This window comes from Trachurus trachurus (assembly GCF_905171665.1).
Source record: "Trachurus trachurus genome assembly, chromosome: 20".
In the NCBI taxonomy this organism is placed as follows: Eukaryota; Metazoa; Chordata; class Actinopteri; order Carangiformes; family Carangidae; genus Trachurus; species Trachurus trachurus.
This window is the reverse complement of record NC_139911.1, coordinates 9,953,987-9,981,935: the sequence shown is the minus strand read 5'-3', so window position 1 is coordinate 9,981,935 and position 27,949 is coordinate 9,953,987. Positions and strand designations below refer to the sequence as shown.

Sequence of the window (27,949 nt, the reverse complement as noted above, 5' to 3'; positions counted from 1 at the left end):
GCTCACCGGAAGCCCCACATGGACAAGAGCTCGCAGTCTCACTTTCCTGGTCTAACGTTGTCGCAAATTCCTCCCAAACAGTCCCTGTAAGTGGTACCAGTAGGTGAGAAGTGACGGAGGAAGATCAGGCTGCTAGGATTCAATTCTACGAGAGCTGAGTTCATTTTTTTCTCTTTGTTGCAGCGCATGTAACAAAAACAAGAGCTCCTAACCTCGAACAACAAATAAAAGTGCAACATTTCTTTCTGTTTTACTCATAAGGTGCTGATGGCAACAGAAAGTGAAGGGCTGCTGATGTTTCAATCACACACCCTATACGAAGACATAACAAGGAGCGACATAACTCTTAATCGCGATATAGCCACAAAAGACTTCTGGGTCATTTCCTGTCGCAGGGACAGAAACCATGACTAACTAACAATGCCCAATAAATTCAGAGAGGAGCTGTTTATAACTCCAATCCCTCTTCTTCTAATTGAAGGTACACGTTCTAACCTCAGTCGTTCTTAATCACTGTACATCACAACAAAGCAAAAGGGACGAAGCACTGAGGGACGACTGAGGTGCAACTAGTGCTGAATACAAGCATTTTTAATTTATTGCAACGAGTGAACTCATCTCAGCTAATGAGAAGTGTTGATTTGAATGTGTGGCAAGAGGATAACCCAGACTCTCCATTCATTCACTGTACACGAAGGAGCTGGGAGGGGAGGGTGAGGTCTCTACAGGGCGGCTGATGGAGGAGGAACCGAAACGGGACGATTTGTTTGGCTGAGTACTCGTATAGCATTTGGTAGGGGTCTGGCTGTATCGGCCTATTGGAAGACTGCTCCCTACTTCCTGAAATGAAGCAATTGCATTAGCCGAGGCTCAACATAAACTTCCTCTTCACATCCCACTCGAGCCGTACGCTGAAGGCGGGACCTTGTGCTGTAATCTGATCTCTGCATTCCCCCCTTGATCTCGCACTACACCACCTCATACCCTCCCCGGCCTCCCCCTGAGCCTCATAAGGGAAAGACAAATACAAACATCAAAAATAAAGAAATACATGGTGCTGGATGTTATGTTAGAGGCAATAAAAAAAGCCATAGTCCCACATAAACAACCTTACAGACAAAACAAATTATATTAAAAAAAATGTAATGACTAGAACACTTGCTTTCAACACCCTTATCATCCAAAGTATCACATGAACAAAACTCAACAGAGGAGAGGTTAAATGTAAACGAATGATGTTTGTTTTAGCTGCAGAGCATGGCACCCCACTGAGAAAGAGAGAGAGAGAAAAAAACGGGGAGGAATGAGGAAAATGGATGAGGGAGAGTGATACAAAGCCATCACAGCACCTTATTAATTCAGCCTCTCGATGGTTTGTCTCTCCGTCACTTTTCTTCTCCGCCCCACTCCCCACTTGCCCCTCCCTTTCCCCCATGTGCCTCTGTGCCCCCTGTTCCTCCTGGAGGCTATGACAGGATAGTGGTGATGAAATCATAAAACCTCTTAGAGTACTGCTCTGGGTTCACCGTGGAGATCTCCGCTCCAGCCTGCAGGGGGACACAGAGACAAATGACATTTAGAGGATATTCTGTCCACAGTGTGTCGTGATTCTTCAAACAGACGCAGTTCTCCCAAAGCGGCTACACACCCCATGTTTGACAGTCTTGGCAGCATGAGCAGCTTTCTTCTTGGCATCATAGTGCTGCAGGATGTCTATGACGGCCATGAAGTAAACTTCCTTCCTGGGAGCACCTGAAGTTTTAAATAAAGTCAATGAAAATCTATATACTTAAAAAAAAAAACAGCTACAGTTGATTATGACAAACAAAATCCTCAGAGACTTTTGACTGCAGCAGATTTGACAATTTGACAAACAGAGGAACAACATCCAGTAGGGGGAGCTCTGAGAACTGTATTTATAATCTAACTGTTAAACACAATACAATATAAGCCTGAAAAGCAGTTGGCTACTCACTTTCATTGCTTTTGATGGCGTAGACGTCGATGGCAGGATCAAACTCTCCAGGTGACAGAGGCTTGTTGCTGTCTAGGGTGTTGCTGGGGCTGTCGGGGGGCGTCCCAATGCCCCCTCCGTCGCTCTCCCCCTCCTCCTCAGCCTCATTATCCTCGCTCTCCACCTCCTCCTGCTCGGATCGCTCCACGTCGTGGATCCCCACCAGCAGACTGTAGTCCATGAGCTTCAGCTGGGCCAGGAACTGAAGGCAGGGAGGAAAAGCATGCATGAAGATGGGAGGAGAATAAACAGCAAAGAGTAGAGTGGAGGGAAAGATGAAAAGAGAAAGAGGAAATGCATCGACCATGAGCAAAAGAGATTGCACTGTATGATGGGTGGACTTTACAGCTGCAAATTTAGAAACAGATCTATCTTGCTTGTTGATACATCAAATGCATTCAAAGCCACTGACGTCAAGTTAAATTGCGAAGCTAAGCAAGTTCACCTTAACATTTTTAATAGTGTTCACACTGAGCTTGCAGGAAACACATATTTTCAGTCACATTGATTTAATTTCTGCGACGTACCTCCACATCTTTCCTGAGTTTCTCCAGGAACATTTTCTTGTTCTCCTCGTTAATGTAGATCTTCTGCCCGTCATTGATGAAGTCATTGTCCTTGTAGGTGGGCAGCTCCTTGGCCTGCCCATTAGTAGTGGAGATTAGCGATCAAATGAAAAACAGTCAAAACCACAAGACTAAGCTGTTCAGCAGTGGACCTGGGCAAAAATGTGTCAGAATTCTGGTGCTTAAATCAAGTGTCAATTTGAACAAATATCAGTTCATCCAATCTCAGAGTTTAAATTCTTAAATACATTTAAATATTGGTTGAAATATTTGAGATAAAGCAGAAACACTAGCATCAGCGTTCTTCATCCTTTTTTCCCCAGAATAAACATTAACATTTTTAAATACTGTACATATTATTACAGGAGGACTATAAGATAGCATACAGCCACCTTGTTCAACTGTAGGAAGTCAGTGGGTATTTCAAAATGCATGATGACAAAGATTAATTTTGATACTAGGAATGAGTCATATCAACGACGTTGTGCTTAAATGCATCTTCCTGACGAGACAATCCTGCATGTTGAAAAAGCCCACTCACATAACGAGGTCTTGAGCCTGTGGTTTGTTCGATAAGCCTGTCTGATGCAGCCAAAATACAACATACAGTATATTACTGGTAAAATCAGTTGGCCAACAAAGTCCAGGCAGTCTGTCCAAACCACGGCTGACCTCTTTTCAAGCTAAATGATTTGACCGTAGAAAACAGTACATGCAGCATGCTGACAGCAGGGCACAGATCCATCTGATGCACCGATTCTCATATTTTCCATATTATTTATAGTGAACTTTTATCACGTCTCAGTACCTTGAAACACAGGGCACTCAGCATTTTTGTGAGATTTTTGCATTAGAAATGCATCTGGTAGATCCATACACTGTCTGAAAAAAAAGCTATCCAACTCAAAGCCATGAAACATCTTTATTAGCACCCGGCTGGACACCGAAAAGCATCCATTTTTATCATTTTTATAATATAGTATATTTTCCTTTTGACAAATCATACTACCATCGCTCATCTAAGATGCTTTTCGGGAACCAGACTGTTTGAAGCCAATATAAACTATGTCTCATTGCTCCGTAAAGCCAGTGTATCTCTCTGAAGGATTCCCACTATTCAGCCTACAACCAGAATGAAGCAGTTTCCTATTTAAGTGTCTATCTACTGGGATTAACCGTCTTCTAAACCAGGCTGCAAATCTGCCGGCAGCCTGTAGGGGGAAGAGGTGTTATGTGAAGGGGTGAAAAGAGCCTAGTTCTGAGTCACTGAGAAAAAAACAGAAGAGAGCAGGAAATGAGGTAACAGGGCAGCAGCAGCAGTTTAGCTACTACAGTGGTTCTATGGCAGCAGGAGAAGAGCAGCGACACATAACAGCACTTGATAAGACTAGAATGAGCTTGGACAACACACACTGACACACATACAGTACATACACATACAGAACACCTTTACACATGGACACAGGAATACATGTCACAGAAAGGGACGATCGATTTGAGCATATATATATATACAGACATAGACCTCCAATTTGCAATAAGTATGGGATGGGAACAACTTGCTTAGACTGAATATAGATGCCACATAAAAAGTAAATGGAGGACGCAAAGTAAGGCTGACCGCGAAGAGTGAACATGACCTGGAAGCACGGGAACAGGCCTGTCACCTAAGCTGCCACCTCAGCTCGTACACATTCATCCATCTTTCTACAAATCCATTTTCAACTGTTTTTCATCTCCACGTAATAGTCGTTCATTGTGTCTTGCATTTTATTCCAGCCATGCATAGGACTCCATTTGTTGTTCGCCTGTTACTGATTTTCTCCATTAGACTGACTGCGATGAAATTTGCCTGACTCTTGAGCGGCACACTATATTTAGGTAGTAAGCAAGAGAACAGAAATTTGTATTAGAGACAGAAAGACAGAGTGGGTTGTTGACGAGCCTTACAAAGGCATGTGACAGAGGATTGACCTGCCCTGTTTAGAAAGTGAATCTCGTTTCTTTTCCTTTCTTTCTTGTCTCCCATGAGCTGGTTTGAAAAATGGTTCTTGACCTTTGACAATGTTGACATCTTTTTTTTTTTTTTTTATCTCAGAGGAACAAAGCTGTGCCTTTCTGCTTTGATAACATTGCAAATGTTACAAGACCATTGTGTCCTGTTACTGTATGTTTCTCCTGATGCTGCTGGGTGCAGATTAACATCCACCACTGGGTGAGTGAAATCAACCATGTAGGCATGGCAACATGAACCAAGCACTTGTTGTGTTTATTTAGGACTGTTAAATGTGAACACACAGTGTGTAGATCTGGGTGTGTACAAGTACAGTTTGCTCTTTTGTTTTGGCAAATATAAAGAAAGCATAATCAGATGTGCTTTAAGAACGCTCTCTATAATGACCTAACTGTTGCTACCTCTGTATTAAAGGCAGTGTATCTAAAGCCACTGTGTTGAGTTCTGGCTTGTAGTTTTGGGAACCACAGGCAACGTTTCCAAAAATCAGCAACAAACTGCAAACACAGGTATATTCTTTACTCGCTAAAGGATGCAAATATGCATCTTTAAAGGCAAATATGCATCTTTAAAGGCTGTGGATATTCTAAAGTAAAAAAAAAACTGAGTTACAGCCCTGCTCTCTTCACAAACAAACCTGAATCATCTCTTAGACAAGCTTTCAAATAAAGTCCTAAGGCACCTGCTCACCCACTTACAAAACAAAGTGCAGCAGTGTGCAGGACAGAGCCAGGGAATCATTTCTGCACTATATTCCTTTTTAAATACTGCTTCTTTTCATCACAGCCTATTATTTAATCTTGCCTTGAACTCTTTGGCAACAATTTTTCACTGGCTTAGAAGGTTGGTTGACTTTTCCTTATCAATTTATGCTGTAGAAATTTCTCATTTTGTGTGGTTAGTTCTCATTTTTAACCAACAAACTAAAACATTCTTCCTCTGACATGAATAATCTTTCTAGCAGAGTAACCATTTCCTCTTTCCATCTTTCGTTCTTGATAGTTTTTTTTTGTTTTCTGTGCCCCTCTCATTAAAACCACTGCCTTACTCTTTCACTTCTTGCTCTCCAGTGTTTCACATACATGTGGGTGCTGTTGAGTGAATGGTGGGAGCAGAAATGGACTGTCTGGCAAACTAAAACCGAACTGGCTGACAAGCTGAGCAAAAGGTGACTGTAGATGGATGGAAATAGTGAAAAATATGGTCTTGAAAGAACCGTGTATCAGCTTGGAGAAGACGAGAAAACGAAAATGCTCGGCCGTACAAATAAAATAACAGTAAAATAAGATTGGTTTAATAGATCATGCCTGGTATATGAGCCCTGGTTCCTTACATCTCTTACGTGTTTCATGGCGCAGTAAAAGCGCGTGGCAATCCGCAGTGTTTGCAGCCTTTGCTGAACGTTACCAGATTTGGGCCGCGGGGGCACATCCTCTGGTTGGGGCGGCTGCTAGAAAAGGGGGAGCGAGGGAGGGACGGTGGGGGAAGAGGAGAGGAGAGAAGAAAGGAGAGAGGAAGGGAGGAAGGAAGTTGGAAGTAAAGGCAAAGTGTTTAAAATGTAACAACACAATTGTTTTTTTTCCCAAATTGGTAGAGGGTTGGAAAGGGTATCAACGCGAAAGATCCGTATGACCAGTCTGAAGTTTTAGATGTTTAGTTCTCAGATGACTTTACAATGGGCTGCAAAGTTCAAGGTTGTTCAATGATAATGTAAATAAATTAAATCTTTTTTATACAGTTTTTATACAGTTTCCCTGAGCTAAGATTTTAGACCCTGTCCCAAAAAATTGTGACTCAAAAATAAATTTAAGACTTGTAATCTATGTATGACTCTGGTCTGTCTGCTCTTGTACTAAGACTGGTAGGGCGAGGAAACAGCCTGATAAGGCTACTCGGTGGAGACTAGGAGCTACGGTAGGACTAAGCAGAGCAAGGAGACTAATCGGCATGAACCTGTTTTCTGCCAAACATCTAATTCAGGTGTGGAACTATTTCTACGAGCTACCAATGCTGGGAGAGGGACTTCTAATAAAATATCAAAGCACTTCACATTCAGTCATACCGACACATTAAAGCCATGTGCCCCCAACGGAGAGACCAGCCGGCGCTGGTGTGAGGAGAGAGAGGAGCGTAAACAAAAACAACAAACAACTGTAGCAGAACGCTACTGAGCAGAGACCTATAGGAGACACAGGAGAGACCTCACAAACCAAGACCAGTAGCTATATGAAAACATAGAAACACAACCTCTATATTTTCCAGGTCACGGAAAAAATAAAATAAAACACTGCGAACGCAAAATCACCGCAAAATCAGGTGTTTGCTAAATTGTGGGTCAGTGTTCTAAATGGGTCATGGACTGATCATTTGCTGGGTAAAATGCTAAACAGTAAGCCAATTATTGTCGTTTATTTACCCAAACCTTGGGACAGCAGCTACGAGAACTGCTAAATTTACTTTATTGAAAGAAAAATACATGTATATGTGGGTAGAAAAGAACATGTTTACAATGTGCAACAGAATGGGGGTTGGTGTTCATACACATTGGAATGTGTTAGAAATAATGTAACTTCAAAAAAGATGCAGAACAACATTATATACCATGCAGATGCATGCATGAAAGGGAGACGGTCATGCAGTCAGGAGAGAACCCTGCCATGCTTGTTGTTTGTGTGTGTGGAGCAATTTGTATACACACACACATACACATTGTACCATCTGAACAGAAGACATTATTTCCCTCTTGATGCACCTCCTTAATAATTCACTGACCAGCTGCAGTGTGTGTGAGTGTTCACACGAGTGATCGTGTAATAATCACAAACTGAACTTCATTCATTCATAGTCACTGAGCACTTATCGATTGTAACTGCAGGTTAATCTAAGCACATCTCTACGTGAAGGCATGATTCATGTGGAGATACCAGCATGTTTCTGCTCAGAGCCTTGGCTTTAATGTCTGAGCCTTGTTGTGTTTCTAAGAGCTGTTTTAAGTCAGGTGTGAATGTATGTGCACATTCAGATGTATTTGTGAGATCATTTAATGTATTTTGCATCCTGCATGCGTGTATAACAGTAAAGGCTTCTTCTGTAGTGGCGATTACTGAGCCATGCTTAATAGCCGCATTTCATTAAAATTAAAATAACGACAGACTTACATAATAAAAAACTTGTAATAATTTCTGAGTTAAGAGTGGTAGTAGTTTGTTAGCATCTTCATGTATGTTGTTAGCTTGGGAAATTTATCCTGTAGCTGCAGATAAAAACAAGTGACATAGTCGGCTCTCAGCTACTTTGTTCTTCCACTCATCGCGTTTAAACCCAATAATGTTTTGTCTCTTCTTCCATTTACAGTGGGCTATATTTAGTTAGGAGATTCCCTCAAGTCTGCCATGCCTGATTGCACGGTGCCACGCGGTTAAGCCCCTGTAAAACCTGGTGGAAAGTTCAAACCCCTCTGGGTCAAAACTGTGGAACACTCCTATAACTTCTTCATGGTCAGTCAACCCTTTGCAGCGTGATATGTGGAGACATGCAATGAAAAAAAATCACTTTGTACAGCCATCCCCTTCCAATAACGCAGAGCTTACAGGTCAAAAGAACAGTACTTCGAAGTCAGAGCGTCCAAGGATGCTGTCAGCAACTTTCATCACACAGAAGGTCAACGCATTTATCTAAAAATATACTGTCTGTATCTGCCAAAATATCTATTTCAATTCTTAGCTGATACAACAACAGAAAGCAAAGTGAACCATAAGGTCATTCACAGTTTGAGTGACACAACTTACATTTGACTCTGCCCAAGAGCCACAAACTCAAAACAGCTGGTCTCTCACGACAAACAACATCTCATCACATCACTATCAAACACACAAAATCTTAAACCTCACACATACTGCTCACGCACATACGGACATACACACGTGCTACACCCAGTCAGATATACAGGTATATACACAAAACACGTCAAGCGCAGGACTACTCTAAATCAAAAGACAACATCTGATTGAATTAAACTCCAAACCCGACACTCACACAAACGCACAACCGACTCTCAATCTTTCACACACAGACCGCAAGCAGGGGAACTGATGGAACAGCAGAAGCGAGGTTAGAAGGGATGAAGCAAATTAAAGAAACACAAAGAGCGTGCAGGGGCTAGAAGGGAATGAGGTGATGAAGTAGGTGCTAACTGAAGGAGATGGATATTTGCTACTGTCATCCCCACCCAAAGGGAATCAAAAGCAGACACCAGAATTGTGTTAGTTGGGTCATTTGGGCGATGACAGTAAGTCTTGAATAGTTTTTAAAGCTGTGTTGGTTATTGAAACCACTGGAAACACAGTTTGTTCTCTCTCTCATTCTTTAAGTGTCCACATGGCTTTTAATGGACATTGGGTTTAAGCAGAATAACTGACTCAGTTTTAGGACATTACATCAAGTGTTTAAATGACCTGAAATTTAATTCATGTTTAGTGTACTTGTAAAACAATGTTCCCTAGTTTCTGAGCGCTTTTTAACTGCCCTGATTCTTTATACAAAAATGACATCAGTATCAGGATGTCAGCGGTGCTAGAGTGCCCATCTGTTCAATCCACACATGACTCCGACTTCCATTGTCATCAGAACCAGCTGTCGTTTCAGCAGCATGCACCCTGACGCACCAAAAGGACAGTGGTCTCTTTAAACGGGCAAAAATAGTTTTCTAGTAAGCTGTGCGAGGATTAATACAAAAATAATTAGGATGTTATTTACGGTAACGGATTTTCTTGTTTTGTGTGGAGATGGCTTCACTTAGCGCAAAAAAAGTTGATTGTTATTGACATGGACCAATACACTTATTATGCATCAGTTCTAAGTCGCACGAGGAGTGAATGCCTTAAATATTCCAGAGATGTTTTCAAATCATCATGCTGATGCTGTGGACTGTCTAGTTCATTTGATTTGTTTGTACATTTATGGCATGTCTCTAACTGTTGTTGTGTTAGCTGATACACATTTAAATTCTAAGTCTGGTTTTATTATGTTATTACTTAACCATTATACCAGTATAATCATTATTGTCATTATCATATTATTATTGTATGTTTAAAGCATATAGTAAATATTAGAAGTTCTGACTGCTGAAGTTTTAACTTGCTTATATAACAGGAGATCACGGCTCACGACAGGCGTCTGTACCTTCTCCTTATCGCTGGCCTCTCTTGCCACAGTGGAACCCTGGAAAAAAAACAAAAACAAGAAAGGAAACCCAATTGTAACTAGAAACACTGGAAAGTCTTGCTTTGGTCTTTTTTTCTCTCCACTCTTCTTACACTCATTCCTGCAGATACTCATAACCCTTATGCATGCCTGAACACAGAGGCTCACCTAGCGAGGCATGCAAGGTGCAGTGGCTTAAAAAGGGTTCACTCTGTCTGAAACAGCTACCTTTTTTTTACAACATCTATTACGCAATGGCTAATGTCTGTTATGTTAAAAATGCAACCAAACCTCATTCTGTATATGATTTACTTATTCAAACTACAAACAGGCCTTCTTGATTTCTTGGAGGAAAAACAAAAAAAGTCAAATTCAGTTTGATTTGAAAGGGGACTTACGTTCTAATTAAACATCATTTTTCCACATGTTCCTACTCTATCTGATGACTTTTCCTTCCCTTGATTCTACTTTTTTTCTTGCTGGCCTCCCCACCTACCCTTTTACCTTGAGATCATATTTTTTGAAGACAGAAAGGCGGTGGGAGAAGACGTTGCGTGTAACAATCATGTAGGTTTCATCTCCATCCACGGTGAGCCGGTACATCCCCAGAAACTGAGGCAGGAGTGTGTTGCCATGGCACTCCACAATGAACTACCAAAGAGAGAGCAAGGGATATCAGTTTATTACCCTTTTATAGTCACAACAGGCGATAACTGTCTGCAACAGAGGGCAGATAAGAAAAGAAATAGAAATAAGTTTGGAAAAACACAATGATTTATTGTTTAGTGAGAGTCAGGCAGGAAAGCCTTAATGGTATGATGTCTACCAGGGGAGCCACCAGGGCTCACACTTTCTCCCTTACGCAAAATCAATATGTACAACAAAAGTGGTAAAATTACATCATTTAAGTGGACAAGATGCCACCGGCCAAAAAGCTGTGAAAAGTGCTTGACTTATGTGTTAATGCAGTCTTTTCTGTTTCTAACTCATATTGAAGTTATTAAAGACACATGGTTTTGAGAGCTTATTTAATAGAAGAAGCATGGCCTGAATTTATATATATTACTGCAAGATTGAAGGCTGTTATCACCTGATGGTATTTCTTTAGAATGTTATGCATTTCGGCCACATCCTCGCTGCTGATGGTCTTGATAACGTAGCGTTTGTCGTAAGAAGTGTGGAAGCGGGCCCCGCTCCGTCCTTGGGCCTCGCTGTTCAAGGGAGCACTACGTGTCAGGGAGTTCTGCAAACACAAAGACAAAAAAAGGAAATAATAACTATATTCATCAGGATGTAAACACTGACATATCAGCAGTTTGTCTTCCTTGCTTTTTGACAGCGGTTTTAACTGCAGTTCTCTTCAAAAAACTAAGATAATGTCTTCATTGCTTACTTTTGTTCATCTCACTAAATATAGAAAATATTAAAAAGTCAAATCTATATTGACCTCTTGTGTTTAAATAGCTGTTGAATCTTCTCATTTACTTGAATGCTTGTAGTTTTTCTTTCAGTGCAACTGCTTGAAGCTCACAATATACCATTCCCTAGCTCTGCCTTCTCTGCATCTGACCAGCTCCCAGCCTCCACTCTAAACATATGGGATTCTGACCCCTACGCCTGCTGCCTGTCCAAAGCTACACACAGACACAAACAGCTGCTGTCCAGACTTTGGAGCTCAAAAGTAACATGATCCAACACCCCTGGCTCAATGCCTCATTCTCCAAGAATTCCCGATGTCCTCTGCCCTTAGTTCCCTCTCTCCTCTTCAACCCCTAGCATCAGCAAAGTTACAACTGAACATTGGGATACCTGCTAAAACAGTCAGCATTTTCTTTCTTAGGCCCAAGAAGTATTGTTCTTGGGGGTTCTTGAAATCATAAACACAAAGAAGTCCACCTATAGTCCAGGTCCTGGTGGAACACTGAACTGGTTTGTATCACAGGCTGAAAATGTTTAAGAGGCCCTTTGCCTGAGGCTGGCATAGATGAAAAGCTTTCAAAGTAATCCCAATGTTTTTGTTTTAGTTGGTCATTTTCCCCATCATGCATTTATTATAATGTGGGGGGAAAGTTTAATCTGTTTGCACTTCTGTTACCCAGGCAAAACTTAATTTAATACTGCTCGCACTGCTCATTAAAACTAATGATTGCTGCTGCATCTCATCAAAAGAGCAGCTTTGCAGCTGGTGATACCCATTGGCTATAATAAGGAATATTACCAGTGCAATTAGAAATACTGCCAATAGGCTAGTTTAAGAGCAAGGTCAAAAAGGAAAAAAACTGACAAACCAGTAAACCATTTGATCACAGTATGACTAGTGCCTTGTGTAATAAAGTAGTTTAATGATGAGAATGTCGCAACATTCCTTCGCACTGGCCGGTGTCTTAACACCCCTGACTGCCCACTCACTGCAGCCATCCGAACCCCAACGTAAACATGTGAGAAGGACAGCTGCACTGAGCTGGGACACAATGACCTCCAAATGCTGCCAACTCACTGCCTGCACTGGGAATGGGGATTTACTAGGAAAGAGTGGAAAATAAAGGCAGACACGGAGTGGGCTGAAACAAAAGAGGGAAAGGAAAAAGTGCAATAGAGCAACACTTTCCTAGTTAAGACTGTGATCCCGTTTATTTTGGAACGGTTACAGGAGTTTGCTTCCAGTATGAGCTGGCTGTTTTTATTTGGTACTGTACTGCCTATAAATTGTGTGGCTGTCTATAGTAGCTGGCATTCTCGAGTGGCGGTCCACACAAATCAAGTTGTACAAAAAAAATATGCCCAAATGTAGGAATAAATGAGAATAATGTTGCTGGTTTTGTCATTTTTGACACTATCTTTTCATACCAAGAAGTCCTGATCGTCGATGCCAAACCTCTCTCTGAGGTTTCGAAACACCAGAGGGCAGTACTCCTTGAACTTGAAATGGCTGGGCATGTTCTCCCTGTGCGCAAACAGACACAAAAATCAGCCAATAGAAGTTACATATTTTTCAGCGATGCAGTGAGTATCAAAAAATTATTTCAAGAATTCACAAAGAAAAAACATTTAATATGATGCCATGCGTTTTGTGAAAAACCATAATTATAAAATATAATCAAAAGACCTTACTTGTTGAAGAGGTGGTTGTCCACTTTGATCTTAGAATAGGCTTTGAAGTCATCTGGCATGAGCATGATGGGAATCTGAACATGGCTTAATTCATTTATCTGGGCAGAAAAAAACAAAACAAAAATAAAGCAGAGATCAGTGATTTATCTAGGATGACAAATCAGTCTAAAACATGTCAGAAAAATCACATCACATTAGTCATGCTAAAGGTTTGAGAACTAACATCCTTGGAAAAATTGAATAGATCACTGAAGCAATGGAGACAAAACACTGCCAAAGATCATCCCTGCTGACGAACGTAATCTGAACATCGGTGAGAAGAAAAAAAAACACAGAACATTAACTTAATCTGGAGAGCACAGCGTCTGATGCAAACCTGGTGGTGAAGCTTTGAAAACATGACTGGACACTGCCACTTCAATTAAAATGCAGAATACCAGGTTTCTTTTTTATTAACCTCTACAAGATGTTATTCGAACCTCTCAAAAATGTCAACACAGGGATTCTGCAAATATCAACCACATGCTATCTGTGCGCTTCACAGCTCAACTCATGCAACCTTTTTCACAATGCAATACTATCCAACACAATACAATGCATGTCTCTGCATGCGGGCTCCGGCTGGATGCTAAACTTCTCCACCTTCCTGTACAAAGGTTAGCCCCATCACTACTGTCAATTTTGCCTATGAAGCATTTTAGATAACTGAGTTTTAGTTCCCAAATTACATCAATCTGTTATCAGGATTAATTTACAATTCAGGTCAAGAGTTCCGGTCCAGGTTATTACTCAGTACAAATCTTTAGCAGCAGTTTACAGATTAGCTTTTTAAGATGACGCAGCCTTCAAGGTAGAAGGGTAACTGACTGTAGAGGAAAGGCAAGTGATGAAGCGGCTGAAGCTTCAAGGTGTTTTAAAAGTGCAGCTAAAGACAGGATGCGACAAACAACTGAGGTGAGATATGCTTGCACACTCATGGCTGTGATAACCCGTCAACAAAATGCTAAATTACTGGAGGCTTGAATAAGCCGTGAACAATGCATAAACAGTGGGGCTTCAAACACATAAGGTACATTGCAGGAGTTTCCATTCGGAGTTGGCCATGCATCACATTGCTGCAATACATAGACCTGACATTTGTTATGACTCAGGCACAGCTTGATACGCATATGAAGGGTGTGTGTATGTGTGTGTGTGTGCTTGCGTATTTATTGCTGGCACGAGGCAGGGCTGCTGGCAGGTTGCTTAAATCTATTAATAGCCTGTCATTCCACCAATCACACTTGTAATCTAGGTGCACTGAATAAACTCAAATATTCAAATAAAGCGTGTGCCTCTCTCTACACTGCAGTCCCAAATGTATGTTTTCTACATTGCTCACAGGTACGATTGTGCAGACAAAGAAGAGCTGGTGTCATATCGCTATTTCAGCTGCTGCGTTTGAAGAGGTCGCCCATATTTCTTCTTGCCGTTGGGGATTGTCTATATCCCTGTAATACTGCAGAAGTGTTACAGCAGATGGTGTGTAGAGATTGTCCTCAGCATGACTGACCCATGAAGGCATTTGGTATGCTTCAGGTGGCCATTAAGAAGGGTGCTTTGCAAGATAGACCATATTAACCAAACTATGAATAACAAAATGATGCAACAACAGGATGAATATATTTTGTTCTGGGCCAATGTAAACATATTGCACTATAGCACTTGTTCACATTGCTTACAGCCAGCATATACCAGCTCATGTTTTACATTGGTTGAGTCTGGCATGTCTATTTATGTGATAGGAGAGTCAGTGAACCACTTTTCTGCCAACATAAGGGCTACTCACTGCCAGCTCTTGGGTATTGAGTGTGTTTAATTGTTTGTGCTTTTAAAACCGAGCCAGTTCAATCTGCTTTACTTACAGGCTGCCAAGCAGTTCAGAATTGATACAATTTTCAACACAGTACACCATCATCTCCACAATGTGATGGAGGAGAAAATCAATATTAATTTCACAATAATTTCTGTAGTGCTTTTACTCCCCTGCCTCCTTATCTACTGCTGTCCATCCTCGGTAACACAGCACAAAAACTACATAAATCATGAGAGCGGGCCAGCAGAACAATGGAGAGGCACTCAGCCACTGGGAGAGAGTTTACACCATGGACTGTTCGGGGAACTAGTCCCAGATTTATAACAGAACAGTTCACTCACATGAATAGAAGTCTTACAAACTATTGAGCCATCCTTGACATTAAAACTCCAGCAGCGATTGGGTCACTGACATTTACTAATTTAAGAGGCTATGCAATCAAGTAGATAGTCGTCCAGGGTCCGGCTATTATACCAGTTAACGCTTCTCTTCAGAGAATTGTTTAATCCCTTTTTTATTCAGTGAATACAACAGTTAAAAGAACTCTGACCTTCTGGCTTGACTGGTCAAGTGTAAAACAACCTGCTGAACTCGGCAAAAGCTTGTCCAGGGATGTGCAAAGGTCTGCCTTTATTCACTATTTTAACTTCTTGTTTAACCAACTCAGCAACAAACATGCACTCACTGAGTCCAGTATTGTTTCAAGAATGTTTACTTTGGCTGCAACAATATATTGCTGCCTGGTTATCTCTGTACTGTAAGCTTTAAAGCAGTCAAAAGAAAAGGATAAAAAACAAAAAACAAAAGGAGGATGAGAAAATAGCATTACTGTGAATCATAAGTGGGATTAACAACAGAAGATAATTTTTTTTAGGAAGGAAACCTTTAAGATAAAGACTATCGCAAAAGGGAAGAAGGCATGGAAAAAACATTCTGAATATATATTTTTAAGAAGGGCATAAGCAAGACAGAGCAGGCAGATGATCCATCTTCACAGATGTCATATCCAAGTATGTTTAAGTGCCCTGGTGTGACAGGCACCAACGTCATGGTGATGCTAAAGGCAGCACAGATGCACTCTGGGTACTCAGTGGGGAGATGTCGCCTCGTCAACAAAGCTGTGTTTCACACAAGGGCAGAGACAATGCCAGCACACACACACAAACACACACATCATGAGGTAACTATGCTGAATGTTAATGCAGGTCACAGCAACAAAAAATATGAGCATGCATGCATGCAGACATAAACGTCAGTTAGATAAAAGATACAATTTGCATCAGGCTGAAATATCCCCAATCTCTACTCCTGCATCTATATTTATGTTGCTACTGTCTTGGTGGCAAATGTTTTTTTTCTGTCTGCAGTTTGATGCGCGCTCCTAAAAACTGTAGGGGAGAAAATAGATTTACATTTTACATAAATAATGGTTTTGACAATTATTATTCTAAAGGCAGAGCTCTGATTTTGAACATTGTGCTATCGCCCTGCAGCTAAACATTTATTGCCAGTGCCAACACAGAGGTGCAGCTAATCCAGTACACTGACCTGACCATCCGTTTGAGCACCTAATCCTCATTAATACAGCGTGTAGTGCTTCTCTTTTATCTGCAGGGGCTCTTGTCATAATTTCTATCTTGAGCATGGTTACGTTTTTATGTTTTGTTTAATCAGAAGTAGCATATCTGCTTATCTTCCTGGAGCTATCAAACTTGCAGACAAATTTCACACCACCGCTTCCTGTTTGTCTCCATGGTGATGAAGACTGGTTTTCCGGCCCAGAGTGAAGCAAGTGTGCGCTGTTGCTCCGTTGGACAGGAAGCTGGTGAAGAGAGCATGCTCTGTCAGCAGCATGGCATAGCATTATCTCTCTGAACAATTACAGATGGATGACTTGCTCTTAGCAGATGACAGCCCACTAATAGTGTTGACAGCGCAGGGACAGTAACACCTATAGCACTTGGTACAGAAATCTGGATGGAACGGCACAAAGGATTGGGTCATTACATGCGAGATATAGAGGGGTAATGGAAATATTAGAGTGGAGAGGCACTGGACTAATCAGGCATGCTATCAGGATGTGCAGCCTAGGGGAAGACATTTGAAAATGAAGAGGAAATCTACGACTATCATCTGTTTTATCTTTTTGAATTTCTGATGACTCTGTTTCAGACCTTGAAGCTACGACTACAATATGTTCCTCATGTAAAAAAAAAACTTACTGAGATGTCGCAATGCTGTCAAGTTCCTCTTGAAATGTACCTCTGTTAGTAAAAGTCAAAGATCATAGATTTTTCCGCCCACTCCAAAGAGTCCTTCAATACGCCAGCATCAGATGGATGAGTGCACGGACCGGAGTTGTCCCAATTCTGATTCTGGTATCTGAAGTGTTTTAAAATGTTGACGACATATCAATTCTCTATAAATATCTTGCAATGTATTGATAAACTTATATAGTTTCACACCCAGATTTAATGTCAGTTTTCCAAAAAAATCTGTTCTTCTGTCCTCCAACAGCCTACATACAGTAAATAGCTGCACTGTGCAGCCACCAGCAGCTGCTGTTATAGAGCAGTGAAGAATGGATTTCTGACCAATGGCTGCTACGTAATAAAACAATAAAAATGAACACTGTAAACGGACTCCTTAATTGCTAAGCAAATTAATTAAACAGTATTCATGTTGTTATGACACTATTCTAAGCTCCCAGTATTTCCCCTACTGTTCTGTTGGCGGGGCGGCCCGCCACACTTTCTTCTTTCAGAATAAAATCAAAGCCAAGTTGTTTCCCCCCCTTATACGTCTTAGTTTGGAGCCTAAATCGAAATGTGTCTGGCAAGTCTGGGCAAATATATGAAATATAACATCAGACAAAGTGCTGTCTTTTTAAGCATGACGAATCAGAGGTGTAAAGACAGAAAGAGTGGGTGAGAAAAACTTGTCGCAGGTGACAGTCACAGAGAGACAACATCAATATGTGAAACTGTACATTTTCCACTGGAGTCATTTTACAGCATGGCCAATGTTCGAGTGTAAAGCTGTCAATCATGTGGGGAAATGGGATGCGTTCTAAAGAAGCAGCTCCTAGACTGAATGGCACACTACCATGCACTTCCTCTAAGCCTATTTACAACATGTTAGAGTGTAAGTGGCTCTAATTGAAATGTAATCAAGGCTGACTGATCATGCAATTAACCAATATGTTGGAGTGTAAATACACGAGGCGGGGATGTGGTTTTGTAATCTGGCACAAGCTGAACTCAATCAATTCACTGCAACTGTTTATGGCATATTTCTATACAGTAACACCTCCTGAATTCACCAACATGCACTTATAACAACAAGACACTCATACACTTACATGAGCCACCTCCAACATCAATAGTCTTCCACTTTTCAGGGCATGGCTACAAAAGACAAAAACTGCTGAGCCTTAATCAATTTGTCCATGTGTGTTGTACTTCCTGACCACAACATGACAGATTACATTTGTACACCACAAAGATAATCATATATAGTGTAGTTACACCCAGCTAAATGCACATTCGCCCTTTAATAATTGCCCAGTGTGCATCAAAGGTCACATATAGCTGTAGTAGATTGTACTGAGTGTGGATTTGACCTTTTACAGACCACTTAACAAGGCAATTACATCATTACCTGACCGGCTATGAATCCCAGAACCATTTTTAGTTTTAAACAACTCTAACAATATCCATTTGAAGACAAGTACAAGAATACAGTCGAAGCCCTTTTAGGAGGACAGCCCTAAACACAGCACAACAATGATATCAGGGTGTGTATCGGTGATTCATTAGCCCATAAAAAGGAAAGAATACATATGGCAAGTTGAAAAAAAAAAACTGTAGAGACTAGGAAATTTCTCTCCAATAAATGTAGAACCTCTAGGAATAATCTTATAAATCACACCTACGTAAATAACTTTATCAAAAGTACTTTGTTCAAGATGTTTAACCCAGAAAAAGCCGGCCATGAATTTTAAAAGAAAAAATCTCAGCACTATGGGAAACACCTTACTTTTTATGTCTCACTAACTGGTGTAGCAATACCTAAAGAAATATTTATATAATTCTAAGTAAAGGTGAGTATATCTGCTGCTTTAAAACACACACAGTGATCAGCCTTGACCATGACAGACCGTATGTGACCTAATTCTGTGGAGCACCTTTGACAGCTTCAGTGTCAGGGTTAGTCGTTCCTCCTGCGTACAGCTAAGAGAGGTCAGCCATAATGAGGACACACTGATGATGAAGAAAAGTGGAACAGTGGTCAGGTAAATGGGCTGCTGCACCTGTGTGTGTGTAAGTGAGAGTGACAAAGACAGTGGGAGAGAAACAGGGCCTAGAGCTAATGCTGTCAACTACCTGAGTAATACGCCTTCAGCATAATTAAAAGATTAAGATGGTCATTCCATGAATTGTGAGACGTCAGCATTCGAAGACACGAACAGGTCATTCACGTCTATTTTAATCAGTGCCAATCACACAAGTGGTGAAGGAAAGAAACACATTTTTCCAATTCTTAAAGTACACTACAGTTGCACCAAACCCCAACTGTGTATAATTGGTTTAAATGTTGCTCAATGACTGTGTGAATGATCTCCTCAGGGGGCAATTCCTTTTGCACCAGACATACTCCTGTGTGTGTTGAAACAGTAAATGACAAATGACTTGGGTGGAAAAAGAAATTATAGTTCTAGTAACAGCATGTCTGCCTGAGCACACACACACACACACACAGCTCAGCAGGTCAATTGTAAATGCTGCGAAAGGCCAGCTATTAAAGGATAAAGTGTTTTGGACTGACGGTGCAACAAACAGGCTTATGATATATGACCTGTCCTGCTGAGTGAATCAAGCAACTCAGCAACACGTCGCATCACATTCTGCAAAGTGGCGTGCCGTGGCAGCGACTATGGTGAAGGACACACAAACAGGATCACGCAAACACAAGCAAGCCTATGCATTACTGCATTAACACATGACCAAACACAAAAGAAAATGTTGCGTTTAAAGATTTTTTTTTGTGACGCACACGAACCAACAAACCACAAGACGCTTCCACAAGTTCCTCTATCTGTCACTGCCTGAGGGTGCCAGGATGCAAGGCTCCAGCTTTTCTGTTTTCCTCAACCATAATCATCACACATATTAGCTGTAGGTCACTCCTGTGGATATTTATAGAAACCCCATCTTATGCAATCCACAGAACCAGACTCAGCTCCTCTGAGTCAGACATAGAGGCAGGACAGAACAAAGAAAGGGGAGAGAGATGGGCAGGGAATGAAAGTGAGCCAGATAGACAGAAAAACACAAAAAGGAGCTATGACAAAAATAGTGAATGAACCTGGAGGGAGGGGAGAGTTTAATGGAAGCATGGGAATCTAGGCACTCTAAAAAAAAACTAAAAGTAAAACCTTAAGAATCCCAAAATAAAATGGGGAGAAAAGACTTTAAATTTAGACTTGCACAACATTTTCCTACGCCAAGTCATTTTGGAAACTATAGAGAAAGATAGAGTAGAAAAAAGAAGAAGATGAAGATTTTCCATTTCCTAATGGTTTGCTAAGGAGGGAAACTGAACCTGACAACAAAGTCACACTTCAGCATGCGCTGCTGAATAATATCAATAGTCTGAAATATTGAGTGGAACCAAACCTTACTGTCTTTAGGCCAGTTATCGTGAAATCAACGACTCCGCACAATACTTCAAACCGACAGGACCTGATGACGTGACAGCAGGTCAACAGCCGCTGTAATCATAGCTATGATTAATCAGTAGGTGTAGTATGCTGAGATGATGCAGCTTTTCAAACAGTGACAAATACACAACACAAACTGACCACAAACGGGCATCCTGAGGACTTCTGGTAGAATTTATTGTAGAGGCGAAATCATTGTTAAACTTGGGTTTATACTAACTCAGAGAAAAAATTGTGGACTCAATAGGTCCTGAAGACACCAGCTCAATCTTTTTTAATTGTAATACAGTGCTGGCTTAGAATGAGGAAATGCTTTTGTGATGATGATGACTTTGAGACTGATCTTGTAGACTCTAGTTTGAGCCTTTGCACCCTCTAAGCTTCAGTGCTACTTACAGTTGAGATTTCCAGTGAAATTTTTTTTTAGCTTTGGCTTCAATCCATTTCTATAAAACCATGAGCTGCGTAACCCCATTTATGGTCTGTGGGATGCAAATAAAATTTTAAAGTATTAGGATTAAATAAAGTGTCAAAGGAGTTTATTTCAAGGTAAGTGGCCTCAGAAATTCCAAGATACATAATCCTGATTTACTCAGACATAACAATGATTCTTTCTGACAACATACACTGAGCCATATAAATGTCTCATTTATTTCCATGTTTTTTGGTTCTCTGGTTTAGTCATTCAACACTACACCGACCCTCGCTTCATTAAATCATTCTCTCTAATCCCTCTTGCATTGTCCAGAAAAAACTAGCTGTATAGTCTCTCTTCTCTGCAGTTTCAACAGCATTGCAATGAGTGTTGTTTCAAATGTGGATTTGACTGACAGGCTACAGTGGATACAAGGTGTAGAGGTTACATTCTGCAGCTCCTGTGGGGGTGTGCATGTGTTTGCCTATTGCCTCAGCCATCTGGTTGCATCCTTAGGCCTCCGCCGCTTTATTCATTACTTTGCAGCGTCCTTTGATTTATACCTTAACGTTACTTTCGAAAATCCCATGCTGTTAAGTAACCTTACAAGCTGCAGCAGTAACACAGTTGCTCAATCTGTTGACCTGGCATGGAATGTCATTTTTATGTTGCCAGTGGTATGAGAAACAGAGTACCTTATTAAGTGATGAGAAAAACAGCAGGGGAGGTAGCCTAAGGCATAAGAAGGAAATGTGCTGGCGGCAGCTCTGCTCTGTGTTATGCAATCCAAGAGAACAGTTTGAACATGTAGATTCTCCAAACGTGTAGATTTTTTTTTATGGTTGAGACTCAGCTGCTTATTAGTCCACAGCTCTGTGACAGTTCAGAGAGACAGAGGGAGTTTATGGACGTTGAGGGACAAACACAGGAGTATGACGTAAATGACAACAGTCACTTAAACTTTGAGTTTTAAGCTGATTCAAAATGAAACATTGTCAGTCCTGAAAGACACTGCATGATGACACGTAATATTACAGTGAGCCAAAGTCATTAGCTTCTGTCACTCACAACAATCTCACCATTCAGCATTTTATCAGTCCTTCTGTAAAAAGAAGAATTGCATTCCAGGGATACTCCGGGACAAAACCCACTACAGCAGCTGCTACAAGAAAACGTAAACTGTTGTGATTTCAATATGTTAAAAAAGTGTTTACTTTGTGAGGAGCAAAAGACCTACAGGTCCATTTAAAAAAACAAAAGAAGTGATCTCTTCTAAGTTGTACTGTCAGCTGCCTTGAAACATCCACAGCGCTCTGTCTATGTCCTGCTGCTATTACAGACATGTCTGAGCTGGCTGTGACCCCTTGACTCGCTCTGGGACTCGCCTCAAGAGTTGCGAGTGGTGATGTTTAGCCCATGAACATCTAGGGCGTATGGGAAATGGTCGGAAAAGGTTGTTCCAAATCTGTGTTTTACCTCTTAGCATAGTTTCAAAATATCACTGGGATTTTGAGGGGGGTTCTCTGACTTCTGGAACAAAACCCACATATTCTCCCAGATCTCTATAGTCAAGTATTTTTTGTGTTTACTTGGATAAAAGTCTTGCTAGTAATATGGCTGATGATCATACACATTGTTGTTCATGCTTTCAAAGCATTTCAAGTGACACTTGTGTGTACCTTAGTTTACCCCTCAAGCTTAACACCACAGCCAGGTGACAGTAATCCATCCGCAGACGACAGCTTAGATACAGAATAACAGCTTTGAATCTTTAGCTGTCTTGGCCTCACATACACCAGGCTATCTAGAGGCTGTGTAATCCATAACAAACTGCCACCTAATCAGTAAGCCAAAAATGTTGCTGTTTAAACTGACAAATCTTACATGCTTCATCGTGACCATTAGTGACCCCTCAGGACTGTGTATCTGTGTGTATGAAACACCCCCGGACTCAACCATCCACTACAGAAAATGAATCTTCATTAAAATACTGAGCTGCGTACTCCATTAATGGTCTGTGGGATGCAAATAAAATTTCAAAGTATTAGGATTAGGAGTTTATATTAAGGTAAGTGGCCACACAGAAATTCCAAGATACATAATCCTGATTTACTCAGACAATACACAACAATGATTCTTTCTGACAACATACACACAGGCTCCTGAGCCATATAAATGTCTCATTTATTTCTATGTTTTTTAGTGCTCTCATTTAGTCATTCAACACTACACCGACCCTCGCTTCATTAAATCATTCTCTCTAATCCCTCTTGCATTGTCCAGAAAAAAACTAGATGTATAGTGCTAGTGCTTTCTTCTGCAAAGAAATGCTGCAGTTTGGCATAATCTCTTCACTGATGCATCAAAATGAACACAAGAAAAAAACGCACCAAAAAGAATGTCAGGCAGAGCACACAATCGGTGAAAAGGTAAACTTCTGGTGACATTTACAGAGGCCATTTATTTATAAGTTTCACAAAGTGTATAGGTCAACCCCATTAAATCTGACCCATTAACCTAAAACCTAATAAATATTAATGTTCAAGTGGCACCTGTTATGAAACTAGTCCAAAGATTAATTAATTCAGAATTAATTTTCTACGGCAGCCACTGCTCGCTGTACTCTGTCATACCGTCCACTGACCAGTTCCACATGCAACAAAATCAAGAGGACAACCTCAGGCTGACATGAATAACAGGCAAGGACACATAGCACCACTCCATATCAAAGCCAAAAGTCTTTTCAGGATTATATAAACTATACTGTTGTCATCCATTACAACGTGAGTCCCACTGGAACAATATCATACAAACCTATAAATAGAAAAGTTTGTACTGAATGCATAAATGAGTGCGGCTGCTCACTTACTTCTCATCTCATTTGTTTACATACTGGAAAGCAGTTCCCTTCAATCTACACCAGATTAAATGTTCAGTAAACAGGCTGGCTTTACTGGTATAACTATGTTATGATGATTTTTTTTTTAAAGAAACAAGCAGAGTAAAGAATGAAGGAGAATGTAAGAATGAATGAATATTAAGTAGAAACCACGGATTGTATAGCCTCAGTCTTCTCATCAAGCATCAACACTTTAAGTGTTTTAATCATATGTGTAAAACATTTGTAAAAGATTTAATACTTGGGATTTGGTGCAAAAAATATTTGCATGTCCTCTGCCTGCCAAGTCTGCTCTCTCTCTCCAACATATGAGCATTATACAAACAAATATTCACTAAAGGAAGAGAAAGAGAGCAGAGAGCAGAGATAAGCTGTCTTGCATGGGAAGATCTGCTCTCTCATGACACAGAGCCCTAGGAGCTTATCCTACATGTACACAACAGGAAGCCAAAGAAGAGTTCACTGCTCTCTGTCTCTCTCACACACACACACACACACACACACACACACACACACACACACACACACACACACACACACACACACACACACACACACACACACAGTGCAATACTAATATCATGGGAGTTGTAACTGCACTGCAAGCTTACTGTAGAAAACATGAAACATGAAAACACTTGCAGCCACTCAAACCTTCATAGTGACAGCACTGTGGCCAACCGCTGGACAGCTGTCATCTCGTACTTGTCAATCAACTTGCGATACCACAAAGGGCTGACAGCTGACAGCAAGTAGCTGAGGTTTAATGTGGCACATGAAAAAAAGGGACGAGAAGGACATAACTGTGAATCATAATGTGAGGATTAGATTGTGTGTGTGACTCACCGAATGGTTGACTCCCCACATAAGCACGCTGAGCAGAGGGTCGCTGGCACGGAAGAGCTTCACTTTCTGAGCCACGAAGTGTTTTTTCTTGGTCTTCGTTTTACTCGCAATGGATGCGGCAATGCTGCTCGCCGAAGCCATCTTAAAGCAAACTGACTGGTTAATGCAGTCTGTGCGATAATCTCAGACAAGTGTCTTCTCCTTGAAAGCTGGCACAGTGGCCACCGGCGGCTCACGATTCACCAAACACCAATACTATTCATTTAGCCCAGCTCGCAAATCAAAGTGCCCCCCCTAAATCTCTTTTCTTCATCCAACGTCCCACACAGCTTGACTTGACTGGCGATATGGCCCCTTTCTTCCTCTACCAGGACTGATATGGGAACCAAATATATATTTATATATATAATATAAAATGCGATGTGTTTAAGTTAATACTGTTGCTCTCCTTCGCCTAACAGTTCTCCGCTTCCCTCAGCCCACATCACAAGTCACCTCTCTTCCTTCCTTGACTTTCAGCCTGGAGCTGTGAGATGTGAGGTCTCACTGAGCTGGCGTTAGCATAGCCGTTAGCATAGCAGAGCTTGCTAGCTAGCAAACATCCAACGATAAATTTCGCATAAATTAAAAAAAACCCGTAAAACTAGGGGGAAAAATGAAGAGAAGCCCGGTGAAAATGTAAAAAAAAAACTACAGGGTAGCAATTGCAAACAATTTGTTGAAATGACACGTTTTATAATGCCGAATTAGCTGACAAAACGATCCTGTCTTACCAGCTACCGTCGGCTTTGTAACGTTTAGCCAACCGACGGCACAAAAGCTACACGGGATCCCGTTCACCAGCCAGCTACCGTTAGCCTACAAGCTAACCGTTACCATTAGCTACAGCAGCTCGGTCGGCTACCCCTCCTACGCGTTTGTGGTCAGTCAGTCCGTAGAGATGACAGGGGTATATCCTGTCATGTTCTTGCCCTCTCGTTTGAATTAAAAAAAATGCCGAAGGGGGCAGATATTTAAAAACGTGCAAATCAACGGGTGGTCAACTCTGCCTGCTGCAGCACAGAGGTTCATGTGTGCCGCTGTCAAATGACAGCTCGACAGAGGGGAGGTGACAGCCTGCGCTTTGCAGTGTCTGCTGTGCTGATTCGCTGCAACCCTCCTCCCTTCACCGGGCCTATGCTACTTCTCTCTGCTTTTTTAATCGCCCACTTCAGCCGTTTTATGTGACTGAATTTGAATAACTCATTGACACTTGAAACGTTCAGGATTAATAATAAAAAAAAATCTCTTCACAGTGTGTAAAAATATGAAATATAATTAGATGGCTATCATTTTCAAGTGCAGATATTTGCTTTTGCCAATTTTGTAGCTCATGTAGCCTAATAATGCATAAGAGGAATAACCTGTACATCAACCCCATCCATCCCCCCATCCTTGCCTTGCTTTAGCTGAGATTAATCACAGGCTCATTCCAGGCAGCAGAGTGATAATGTCCCACACCACCAGACGTAATGTCTTTAGAGGACATTTGATTTTCTGGTGCATACTGTGCTGTTTCCACTGGCACATTGCTGTGTCAGTGCCTCTCTAAGAGCAGCAGGCTTCAGTATGCTGATGCTGTATAGAGCTCATTTGTTTTATGACTCATTCTTCACACAGCAGCACTTTTACCTTGTTGCTGTTCCTATATGACCTACACAGGACAGACACAGCATGCCCTACAAATTCCCTTTAGATTTATTCCCTTATTTAATTTAGGCTATGAAGGATTTCCATCTGTTTATGCAAATGCGGTAACATAAATTGACAAGCACCTAAACTTGGTTAGAAAACTGATCTCAGTCTATCACAGCTTTCTGCGTGGTCTCTGCAAAACTCAAGAACTGATCATGGACTTGAGAAGACACTGTGAAGAACCTGCCCCTCTCCATATCAATGGGGACAGGATGGAGAGGTTCTCCACCTTCAAGGTCTTGGGTGTGCACATCTCCAAGGCAGCTGCTGCATTGAAAAAAATCTCAGCAGAAAATCCATTTTCTGAGAGAGCTTTGGAGGAACAGACTGGACCATGCCATTGTTGAGAGCGCGCTGTGTTACTGCATCTTGGTGTGGTACTGTATACTGCCTGCTCGACTGCTGACAGAAAAGCTCTGCAGACAGTGGAGAAAATCATCGGCTGTCCACTGCCGTCTCTGGGCGACATCTCCAGTTCTAGGGGCCTCAGTGGTGCTCAAAAAAATGATGAAAGACTGCTCTCACCCAGGTCATAAACTGTTCTCTCTCCTGCCCTCAGATACAGAAGCTTGAAAATGCAGATAAACAGACTCAGGAACAGCTGTCAGGCTGATGAACCAGCAGTCTATAGTGCAATATATAGATCTTTTTTTTTTAAACTACTATTTATTATCATCTATGAATGTTGTTATTTATTGTTCGTCTGATGCTGTCTGTACTTTTTTTTATTTATTTTTTTACCATGCAGCCATGCAGAGGCTCCATGCACCCACATTCTTGTTGAACATCCTTCAGTGGCAATAAAGGGTATGCTATTCTATTCTATTCTATTATGTGTGTTACTCCCTTTTTCCTTAGCCTAACACACACATTAAAATCAATAGTGTACAAGTCAATATGCATATTATTGAATCTTTTTTGACAACAGGTTCAAAATAAAATTTCAACCCCCAAGCCAACGTGCCCAACGTGGCAGCCGTTACCTAGCAACGCAGGCTCACCTTCCGTTTCCAAAACACTAAACTTAACATTGTGGTTCCCTCGGTCGGCTGGCACTAATGATTATTATGACTGTTTCGTAGTGTCGAAACTTGAGGTAAGTTGTAATGACTGAGTTTGAGATATTGAACTACAACGCCTGTTTGTCTGTTTGTTTTGTTAGCGTCATTTGTGAACACTGTTGCTATAGCCAAACCAGGCTGAGCAGCATGCTACAGCCCTGTGGTTAGCTTTGTTGTTGAAGTTGCTAATACAGGTCGTGACTGCATTCATACTGTAGTTACCAATTTGCTGCAATCATGAAAAACTAGACACATTAAGTTATAATTCAGTCTCTCCCTCTAGGACCACACAATGAGCAAGAAAGTGAAGAAAGAGAGCGAAACTCCATGCAAGGAAACGGTGAGACATTATGAGATGAAAGTCTTGTCTTCTATGCTCTTTGTTAAAGCCCAGCTAACGTGTTGCTTGCAGATACACAATATTATGTCCAATAAAACAGACGCACACCTTGAAAGTATGTACCGTGCATCTCAGGGAAAAGCCTCTAGCATTTAGGCCTACATCTCTCT

General features: G+C 41.2%; 1 protein-coding gene across 4 annotated transcripts; it reads right to left on the bottom strand.

Annotated features, from left to right (window-relative positions):
- Positions 1-133: 133 nt before the first annotated feature.
- On the bottom strand, positions 134-25,720 carry pip4k2aa (phosphatidylinositol-5-phosphate 4-kinase, type II, alpha a). 4 transcript variants are annotated; one of them, XM_083995370.1, is made up of 12 exons: positions 24,645-24,821; positions 18,124-18,169; positions 12,908-13,005; positions 12,644-12,740; positions 10,887-11,039; positions 10,301-10,447; positions 9,776-9,814; positions 5,928-6,044; positions 2,542-2,655; positions 1,976-2,216; positions 1,649-1,752; positions 134-1,547 (listed from the first exon to the last, which is right to left on the bottom strand). In XM_083995370.1, exons 2-12 carry the CDS (start codon positions 18,139-18,141, stop codon positions 1,467-1,469), a joined length of 1,209 nt encoding a protein of 402 aa, XP_083851496.1. In that variant the 5' UTR covers positions 18,142-18,169; positions 24,645-24,821; the 3' UTR covers positions 134-1,466. The 4 variants fall into 4 exon arrangements, with proteins under 4 accessions (XP_083851496.1, XP_083851494.1, XP_083851497.1 ...); XM_083995368.1 differs by lacking the exon at positions 18,124-18,169 and having other exon boundaries at positions 24,645-25,720; XM_083995371.1 differs by lacking the exons at positions 18,124-18,169; positions 24,645-24,821 and adding an exon at positions 16,494-16,566.
- Between the last annotated feature and the right edge of the window lie 2,229 nt (positions 25,721-27,949).